This window comes from Nuphar pumila, chromosome 4 (genome assembly GCF_984573655.1).
Source record: "Nuphar pumila chromosome 4, dmNupPumi1.hap1.1, whole genome shotgun sequence".
Classification (NCBI taxonomy): Eukaryota; Viridiplantae; Streptophyta; class Magnoliopsida; order Nymphaeales; family Nymphaeaceae; genus Nuphar; species Nuphar pumila.
Genome location: NC_143252.1, coordinates 125,909,003 through 125,920,188, shown reverse-complemented (window position 1 = coordinate 125,920,188; position 11,186 = coordinate 125,909,003). Strand labels below are relative to the sequence as shown.

The following is an 11,186-nucleotide window of genomic DNA, read 5'->3' as shown; positions in this document are numbered from 1 at the left end:
AAAATGGATGCCATTGATTATCATTGGTTGTAAATTTTGGACCTTCCCTTCCCGTTTTATATATATATATATATATATATATATATATATATATATATATATATATATATATATATATATATATATATATATATATATATATATATATAGGACAAATGTGTTCCTTAGGCCCCCTTTTTGTTAGGTCTTGTTAGGCCCCTTCAAAAATCATAGTTTCAATTATTTTTTCCAGTCTAACACGGTAGATGTGATGTATGTTTTGTTTAGTGAGAACCAGCTTTTGGATCGCTGAAATCTGTCTGACATCTATAGAGGTTTTTCCGGTGATCCAAAATCAATGGCTAAAAAGGTACCAATTTTTTTGGCTCATAAAAACGTTTTTTCATTGAAAAAACATGATCCAAAAGTCGATTCCCACTAAATCGGGCATGCTAAACACATAAAACACTTAAAACCTATGGGGCAGAACAGGGCAGAACGAGAAATGGGGCCTAATATGTTCATCTCTCTCTCTCTCTCTCTCTCTCTCTCTCTCTATATATATATATATATATATATATATATATATATATATAATGTGTGTGTGTGAGCATGGTGTCATGCCCATACTGAAACTGTCTGAACACAATTGCTTGAATCCCCAGATATCTCAATCTAAGCTCACAAACGCTATACATATTGAGCATCCTGCATCATTTATACAGAGACTCTAACACTAAGCACTATCCCCCATCTAGAAAAGTGGCTGCATCTGCAACTTCAAGAAATAATCGTAAAAGCCTACTTTATTTTAAGGTCTCTCACTTTGTAATTAAAGTTTAAGATTAACAAGCATAACGACCAACACATGTTATATGATAAAACGCAGAATTGGATTCAACATAGTCCTAGTCCTGCATCACCAAAGAGTTGGATCATAGCTCCAAGAGCCAATGTTCACTAGCAATACAACAAGACTTATTCAGCTAAAAGGATATGGAAGCAGTAGAAAGACGGTAAAATGAGAACCAGCATGCAGTTTAAGAGAAAACAAGGGAGAACGCTGCATAGATAACACTCTAGAGAGCCTTGAGGATGTCGTCGGCACTGCTGACAGTGAAGGCACCACCTTCTTCAATGTTGGCAAGCTTCACTTGCAGGTTGTCAATCAAGAGTGCAAACCTGCGGGAGCGGACACCAAGCCCTTTCTCAGAGAGATCAAGCTCAAGACCAAGGGCATGGGTATAAGCTGCAGACCCATCAGCAAGAAATTTGACATGCTTGTTGTGGGGGTACGTCTGAGCCCAAGCCTTCATCACAAATGGGTCATTAACTGCAGTAGAAGCTTACATTCAGAATTTGGGGCAACAACTCCAAATAATATTCAGCAGTTATGTAAAGATATTTAATTGAACCAGAATATCTGAACCACTATTCATGATTCAAAAGGCCAACTCTTAATTGAAATGACCGCACTGGAGTTTGCTGAACTTTAACTGAACCTGCGATGCTTTAGCAACCTTCAGAATCTAACAAACGAGGGAAATGGCCAAAGAAAAGAACTAGCCAACCAGCCATCCATCACGGTGCCGAATTGTTAATGCAGTAAGAGTGATGATACTTGAGAGAAAAGATTATAAAATCTCTTTAGAAAAATGACCCATTTTCTTCCTAGAAGAATTGATTGTGCTGAAAAGATTAAAGCACTTGGGCAAACAGAATGTGCAGTACCCATTACCCAACCATGAATGACAAAGTCATGTGAGTAGCCCAGTGAAATATGCGAACCAAAACAGCTGGTTAATATACAGATCACCGTTTGGCAGAAAGAGCAGAGGTTTATGCAGCATTCTTACAGCATCTTTTGCCAAACGAAATAATGAATCACAAACACATTCACGCAATGTGTTGGTAGTTACTACCAACTTACCATGGATGTGACCATCAAATGCGTGTGTTAAGATAAACACGAAAATGAATTGGTCCATAGAGATTAAATAAGCCTAACAATCTAGAAGCAAGCAGAAGACTGGTTTAAATGCCAGCGAAAGGTATCAGAGGAGCATGAAATTGATTCAAAGTTTTACACAGAAATTAATGAAGAACTGAGAAGCTTGACTGCATACCACTGATGAGGTAAATTTCTTCGATGCCCTTCGATTTCAAATCCTCAGCATGGTCAATGAAGCTGGGGACATGCTGCAAGCTGCAAACAGTAATCTAATCACTGGCTGCCGACAGTTTTTGAAGGAACAAAAGGAAACCATATACCACAAGAATAAGGCCTAATCTTTAGAAACCAAGAGGTATACGATACTATGCCCCACCTGAAAAGCTAAACTACAGTTCTTCATAGTCAAGCCATTTTCATTCCTGCAAAAATTGAGGGATTGGAACCCCAGACCTCCCGGACAACATCGTCTAAACTCCAGTGACCCTACAGACAAATCGACACCCAAAACCCAAAACCGTTTCTTCCCCAAAAGAGGCCCTTTGGATACATACAATACACAAAAAAGCGGGATAAGTTGCGATGTTGCATTAATCTCGATAACACGTCCCCCAGATTATCCCATTCTCTGGATAAATAGGTGCATCCGAATTTCCCACAGTTGGGGATACAGGGAATGCCCGGGAGAATACATACGCATGTTTTGATGCACCCATTTATCTGGAAAAACTGCGATATGTTCGGATATGCCATTAAATTTTTCCGGCTTTTCCAGGAAACCAGTGAAAGCAGAGACCCACTAAAGGACCAAAAGAAGATCCCACTTTCTTGGAGAACCACGATAAGCCATGTCCTCTTCCCATTCCTTGGGGATGATCGTTAGACCCATCACGTACAAAAAGAATGACGACGATTAGAGGAATAAGAGTAGATGGGTAAGGAAGGGGTTTGCTCAGGGTTAGAGAATTCCAAGACGGGAAAGACGGGAGGGAAGCATCAAAGAGGATTAAAAAGCGGGATTCATGGAGAAAGAAAAGGCAAAGATCATAAGGTGCAGAGGGAATAGACAGACGGACCTGCAGGTGGGGGTGAAGGCGCCAGGGACGCCGAAGAGGATGATCTTCTTCCCAGCAGCCAACGAATGAACGGTAGCCTGCTGCAGCTTCTCCTCGGCGTCAAAGTAGGAGACGGTGCCATCAGGAAGGGAGTCGCCCACTGCTATCGGTGCCATCTCTCTCTCTGGTGGCTATGAGAGGGGTCCGGGGGTTGGTGGAGGCAATAAATAGGGATGCTGGAGGCAGTGGCGGAGCGCTAGGTTGATTCGTGAACTGTTGATGACGGCCAAACTCATTGTCCTTATATTTTCTACTGCCAATGATACGCCCTTTACATATATCATATATATTTTTTTTTGAAAGGCAAGGTGGGTTAGGGGGACCCCTACCAGAACAACAACCGCCCCATGTGTGGGAGGGATTCGATCCTAAGCCTTCAGGTTGACACAGGACCCCGATGGATACCACGTCGGTGGTTTTACATATATCATACAAAGCAATCCGGTGAATCAGATGGGGGCAATTTCTCACCCCTGGTTAAAACGAATCCTAGAAAGGTGCACAAACTTCAAAAATTGGTGGTTTCTCGAAGTTATTCTGTTTCTGGGAACTTCATGCTTTCTAAGATAAACTTCCTTGAATTTTAATACAATATATTTATAAATTTAGATGCACTTGTAACTATAGGTGTACAACCTACTGTAACCAAATATTTGCTATTTACTGCAAGCATTTAAAGGAAGTAATATTACCCTATAAAATAAAAAATGCAAACGAATTTAAGACAAGTAGATTAGAATTTACATATAAGTTAAGCTCTTTCTATGGAAACTACTTAACAGACATCTATACCTCACAAATAGTTTTTTTTTTTTTAAGGATGAAAAGGTAGATTTCAGACTTTACTTTCTTTTGTTTTACAGGCCTCTCTCTCTCCAAAGGTTGTGGGTGATTGGGTAACTGTATGACTAAATCAGACAATAACTTGAATCTGAATTTGGATCATATTCTTTTGACATAAAAATATGATTTTTTGAGGGGTCTAAATTCAGTATATTCTGAATTGCCCAAACAAGAGGTAGTATGTTTTCTTCAACATATTATATATTTTTCTATAGTTTACAAAAGTCTTATTTATATAATGGATGTCATATTACATCTTTTCATCATCCTTATATCGGGCAAGTAGATATTGTAGAGCTACATCATTGACAGATAGACATAAGAGTAATGACTTTCTTTTTTGTCAAGGATTTCAATATGGGTGAGTTGAGGAGGTATTGTAACACCCCAAGATTGTTAACTCGTAAAATACGTGAAAACTAAAAGTTTTTTTTTCTTATTAAAATCGTTAGCAGAAACCTTTTTAACTTTTGTTTAAAAACATCAAGCGGGTTACATTTCACACAATAACGATTATAATGAATTTAATGTGGATAACCTTTTGCATTCAAAATGCTACAACTCAATAAATGATAACGTTTTTAATAACATGTATCTACAATTCAGTGCTCTAAAAAGGAAAATAATTGGCTTTCAATGCTGCCTCGGCATCTTGCATCCACTCTGTAATTATACATTGCCTGGAATCCCATAAAAAGGATCAAACTTATAAAAGCCTAATAGGTTTACACTAGAACACATAGTGAGTGCATAAAGCTAATACATACAACACATTAATGATAATATAATCTGCCATATACATCAATCACGATATACATACATGATATTTTTCAATCAAAAAAATATAATACATTCATTTACATAGTAACTAAGTAGGCGTGATGAGCCATTCACTAACATGTTTAACATGTTCAATTATAATCTTATCTCAGGGTCCATAGTTGATAAGGACATGAAACCTCAAGGATACATGCAGTATATTATATTAAATATTTTATCATAACAACATGCATAATCACAAACATACATCTTTAATCTAGTATATCATAATTTACTTTCAGTGTTTATCCTCAATGATTCATCGTATCTTGAAAACAAGTTTTTTTTTTCAGATTACCTGGTCTTGGACATGTACACCCTCACATAGATCGTCCTCATGGGACTACCTGGGCTTGGACTTGTACATACTCACAGGGATCGTCCTAGCCGAATTTACCTAGTCTTGGACTCGTACATCCTCACAAAGATTGTCCTCTTGAGAACAATTTCTCAACGAATTATTTAATTCAGTGCTTTGTCATATATGCATAAACATAGTTAACCTCTAACAAGGTCAATAGTCACAAATTTGGGTACAAGCATGTATACATCCAGCATGCATCATATCATAGATTACAATCATATGACAATTCAACATGTAACATATGTTAGCATATCGATAGGGTTCTAAGACACAATAACTCTATCATTGAGCTAAACCTTTATCGCATGCATTTATAATCTCACCTCATGTAGTATTCCAACGTCATATAAAAGCACATCATAACATAGCCACATGTAATACCGTATTTTATTTAAAATCCATACGTTTGTAAATTAAACCTCAAAGCATGTGTATTCGATTTATCAAATTAGTTATATCTTATGATTTAAAACATGTGCATTCCCTAATATGAAGCATTTAAATCTCGAGCATATGTATTTTCTATGCATTCAATTTATACATACATAATTCATGCATGTATTATCGAAAAGCTCGTAAACACATATAGAAGCTCGTAAAAGCTTATCAAAACTATGCATGCATTAGAATTGTACAAATATCTGAGTTAGTGTAAAATTTCTCTTACCTCAAAATGCATGAGGTTAGTGCAACAATGCCGATGTAGAGCATGTTTGTCCATGATCCAAATGTGGCAAAGACTAGTGTGTATGTCCTGGGTTTCGCACCATGATGATGAAAACACATGCAATTGGCAGAGCTTGTTGTGATAAAAAGTGACAATTTGTATCACCAGCAGTACGATGGTTCTTGGAACGAGAACCAATAAGGTATTTTGGGAAATACAGTAAGAGATGGGTTTATCACAATTAATCATACCCATATCAAATGTTAAACTGCCTTTACCCAGCTCAATTCACCAAAAACCCGCAACAAGGGTCACAAAAGTTAATATTGCAATAAAAGAGATTGACTTACTCATCTCGAGAGTTGACCCACAAACAAAAACATAAGAGAGGAATTGACCCTACATTCCCAAGGACCGGCAAAGTAAAATTCACTCAACTATAATAAGAGAAATTGACCCTCACACAGGTGTCAACCCTCAATATTGAACCATCAATCTGAATCAAGGAGGAGTCAACCCTCTCATATCAGGGGTCAACTCCCAACCCAACTGAATTGCACATTTCTCAAAAGAAAAGTCGACCCATCTATCTCAAGGGTCAACTTAGGCATAAAACCTCCTCGATACTAGCAAGACTGGGTCCCACAAATACACCACATCATGTTGGGTTGGATATATCAAATCTTAAGCTCAACAACATCAACCCAAACTCAAAACTCCAAGGAAAGACCCTTCACACACACTAGAGTCAACCCAGACCACTCGAGAGTCAACTCAAACACTGCAGGGGTCAACCCTCACTCATCAAGAGTCGACTCTCCACTGCAGGGTTCGACCCTAGCCAAGCAGAAGTCGACCCACCCACTCTAGGGGTTGACTATTCAAAATACAGGAGTTGACTCCTTCCTGAGGGGGTCGACCCTGGCAAACACAAGGGTTGACTTTGCCTGTGAGAGAACCAACAAAAAAGGGGTCGACTCCTTAACTACAGGAGTCTACTCCTATCAAAACAAAGTCGGGTTTCCCACCTCAAAAACCCTGAAACACAGTAAGCTACACACCCATCACGTACAAAATTTTTTGTTCTTGCCAATCGAGATAACTTTCGCACGATCTACGTATGAGTTACGTGCAAATATATATATATAAGACGTCACATAGCTCTATGCAATTCGTGTAATAAGACCTTCCTTAAAACTCAAAGCAGTTCTATGAAAGTGAAGTGAATCATGATGTAAGGTGGTGATGAGTGTTGGTTGTGTGGAGAGGCAATGGCGGCAAGACCAACGACACAAAGAACAGTTCAGTGGTCAGGTGGTACAAGGCAGCGAGGTGGGCTGGTGGTGGCGTCAAAAGGAGGGGCATGATGGCACAAGGTGGTGGTCAAGTAGTGAGGAAACACCCTCACCGAGAGAGAGAGAGAGAGAGAGAGAGAGAGAGAGAGAGAGAGAGAGAGAGAGAGAGAGAGAGAGAGAATTGGGTAAACCACATGTGGGAAGGGGTATTTATAAGAATAGTGGGGTGTTACACGTAGTAATGGTGTTGACAAATGGGGAGTGAGAACTAACACATGGCCGGGTTTATTAGGACAAATGGTAACTTTATTAAAACAAATGGAGGTAAGCAAAGCAATACGTGTAATATTTAAAGAAAATGAGTTTTTGGATTTGGTTTGGATCCTGTGTAATTCAATTCAGATCCAAACCAGAGCTAGTTTGGTTAGGGCCCTAGTTTTATTAACTAGATCCCAATCTAGTTAATGTAACTAAGTCCAATTTGCTTTTTATGTTTATTTGAATTTTCAATTAAATCCTACCAAAATAAGAATTTACCAATTGTTATCAATTCAAAAGTTAATAACATGTATGTCCCTAAGTCGGTCAACATAGGTTTAGACGACTATGACCCTCAGGCCATAATTGTTCTCATAACTTTTTCGTAATAACTATTTTTCCCTTGAAACTTGTTGGGTACATTTTAAACTCATTTCAACTTCATTTTTAATAAAATAAAGACTGTTCTTCTCAAAATTTTGATATGAATGCAACCGCATGTTCAAAAATCATAAAATATGCCTAAAATTTTTTATAATGTTTCACTTAAAATTTTTAAATATTACAGGTACTGCTTGAGTCTGCCTAAAGACTTCTCACCTTCATTATCCTAAACAAACTCAACACCCTTCCTCAAGAGCCTATTGAAGAGTTTATGCCTAGAGGCTAGGTTAGTGATGAATATCCTAATAGCTTGATTTTTTTTTTTAGAACCCTCAATTGCTTGATATTGGTAGGTGGAGGCATGTTCACGATGACCTTGATTTAACAGTGTCTATTTTGGTGCCACATTTGCTAACAATGAAGCTAAGAAGCTTACTTGACTGATCATGCATATATTTTGCATTTTATTCATCTTATTTTATGCATGATTCAGTGAAAATTGCATTAAAAACCCATTTTTATTGTTAGTTTTGAGAAATTGCATTGAAATAGAAATTATCAAAAAATCATGTATTTCAAAGTTTGCCCTGCATTTTCCAGTATTTTTATTAGTTTTAGAGTTTTTAATTATAAGTTAGTTAGATTAGGACTTAATTAATTATTTTTAATTAGTTTTAGGGAAAACCCCTTTTAGAAAACACATTTTTGAGGAAGACCCTCTTGGAAAATTATGAAAATATTTTGGACCTTCTTTGAAAATTCATGTTTTGACCTAGAATAGCTTGTAAATAGTTATTTTTACTGCAAAGAAGTTGTTTTTCCAGCCCAGCAGCCTCCGCTTCTCTCTTTCTCTCTCTCTTCTTTGCCTCTCCTTCTTCATTTCTCCCTCCTTTTCGATCGATCGATTGCCTACCTTCTTTCTTTGTTGATTCTTATAATTCTCAATCTGTCTTCTAAACCCCATTGCCGCCGGTTCCTCACATCCCCTCTGTCGGAGAGAGAGTTGAAGTCTGTTTGGGTGCAACAAGGTAAAAACCACTCTTCTTCTCAACCCCTCCATTGGAGACGGACAATACGGTTTGTTTCTTTCTCCCCCATCTCCGTAGATTTTTAGGTCCATGTCATGCATATTTTTTACGTTTTGCATGAGCATTGCATAAAGCATATTTTTTTTTATTCTTCGTTGTTATTGCATCTAATTAGATTATTTGTTTTCAGCCATTGTGAAAAGAAAATATATATATATAACACACTAGTCGTGTTATATATATATATTTTTTGTTTGACACACTTTGATTTTTGTTTGCCTTGCATTTTTTGTAGATTAGAAGTAGCATTTTTTTTAGAGTTGATTCAGTTAGCTAAGTTTTAACCTAGTTGTGTGTCTTTTTAATTCAATACGTTTATTTCCATGTTCTTTTATTTGAATCGTGATTATTCTTGTCCGTCAATTTTAAATTTGGGTGTAAGTGGTTCATACGGGTATAGGTCTGCATAGTCTGCGTTAAAAAATTTTCTTTTGTTTGCTGCGTTTTTAATTCTGTTAGTAACCTAAACTTCAAACGGTGCCAAACACGCTATTCAGCATGATTAACGCTATTTGATGCCCAAGCCATCATTTATTTCATAAGTTGTGCATTGTATTAGTTGTTTTAATTTACACGTTAGTTCATATTAATGAGTCAATTGATTTCATATAGGTTAGTTAATGTTTTTACACAAGTTAGTCGATTAACATTTGGTAAGTTAGATGCAGATGATATGCTGACGTTGAGTTAGTTAGCTAGATGTGTTAAGAATAGGGTAAAGTTGTTTTCTTTATTTGCGTGAATTACTAGTTCTTATTAATGTTTTTTTTCTCTCTCTTTTGATAGCCGATCTTTCCTTTACTTGGGTTACTATACAAGCATCCATCAGCAAAATATTTTATTAAGTGTGCTCTACCGTGTATAGTTGCATTTTAGTTAGTTCTTTCATTAGTCTGGATTTCATTAGTGGTTATTTGCTTTTGTTTGTTTGTTTTGTGTATTTATTTCATGGTTGCATTAGTTTAATTAACGTATTTTTGTTTTAGGTAGTTTATCATGTGCTGCAATTTGAAATAGTGGTGTTACATGTGATTTATTATTTTTTTCTTGTCAATTTTAGCTAATTAACAGTTTACTAATCGGTTTCTCAATTGATGTCTTTCATTTTATTTTCCTAGTTGCCATTCAATTAACATATTATCCCATTGGAATGTTAGTTCATAATTGTACCTTATGAGTTGATTATTCATGGCTGAATGCATATACCAGTAGCTAGACATTTGTTTCAAGTTAACGAATTAGAGTATTAATTAGGTTTAGATTCATATTATTATTTTTTATTTAGTATACTTAGCTTGCTTTAATTTATAGTATGTTTAGTTAGTGTGTCGTTAATTCTAAATTCACATTTTTCTAGAGATTAATTATTTGCCTTCTAGTTTTACTTTCATTAACCTAAGTTCATAGTTTTATTGTTAATTCAGTTAGTCATCTTACGTCTTCACATGTTGGTAGTCAGTTTCATTCTTCTTTGATTTGAATTCATTAGTTGCCTAATTGATTTAAATAGTTAGTTTCGTCAATTGTTACTAGTTTGTTAGTTAGTTTTCCTATTTCATCGTCTAGTGCTTTAGTTCCTGTTTAGCTTTTTTTTGTTTTGTTTTGTTTTGTTTTGTTTTGTCATTTGTGCTTCATCCTGCTGTGTTTTATTTTATGATTTTTGCAGGAAAGCGTTTGGACGTGCGGTGAGCCCTTTTCGTGCCCTCTGAGATTCCTTCAGGCCCTCAAAAAGGCTCTTCAAGCCCCTTAGGGCAGAGCTCTCTCTCTGATTTATCAAACCATACAAAAATATACAAAGAGGGAAGGCAAAGAGGGAAGCAGATCAATTCAAGAAGGGACTAAAAGACTCAAGCACTAAAGACCTTTTTTCTTTATTTTTAGATTAGAATTTTATTTCTTTTATTTATTCATTTAATTGGATTTGTAATAAGGTCGTTAATTATTGTTAAAGTCCTCCGCAGCGGGTTGTACTCTATTCCTTATTTTACTCAATTAATTGTTTTTTTTTTTCATTTTTGGCAATAAAGCGTAGTTAAATTGTGTGATTGAATACAAAGTATTTTTTGTTTCCTGAGATCGACTCAGACTCCACCACTCGTGCAAGCCAGTTTTTATTATTTGGAGTCTGGCTTTCATACTTGTTTTCATTAAAAATATTGTTTTAAAAATCATTTTTATAAAACTCACACCACTAACTCAACAACTAAAACACACTTTTGGGGGTTCATAATGAGCTTGTATTTTTTAAAACATTCAAAAACTCTTCTTAGTGACTCTATGTGATCTTTCATAGTCTTAGATTTGGCCAAGATATCATCCACATAGACCTCTATGCAGTCATAGATTTGGTCATTAAAGATAACAATTGAGAGATGGGAAACCTAGTTTGGGCATCCTTTATATCACTGACCCAACGTTCAGTT

General features: G+C 36.3%; 1 protein-coding gene across 1 annotated transcript; it reads right to left on the bottom strand.

Annotated features, from left to right (window-relative positions):
- Nucleotides 1-784: 784 nt before the first annotated feature.
- LOC149840948 (peroxiredoxin-2B-like) lies at nucleotides 785-3,248 on the bottom strand. Its single transcript, XM_090004595.1, has 3 exons — nucleotides 3,007-3,248; nucleotides 2,106-2,185; nucleotides 785-1,312 (listed from the first exon to the last, which is right to left on the bottom strand). Exons 1-3 carry the CDS (start codon nucleotides 3,159-3,161, stop codon nucleotides 1,059-1,061), a joined length of 489 nt encoding a protein of 162 aa, XP_089860721.1. The 5' UTR covers nucleotides 3,162-3,248; the 3' UTR covers nucleotides 785-1,058.
- Nucleotides 3,249-11,186: the final 7,938 nt, after the last annotated feature.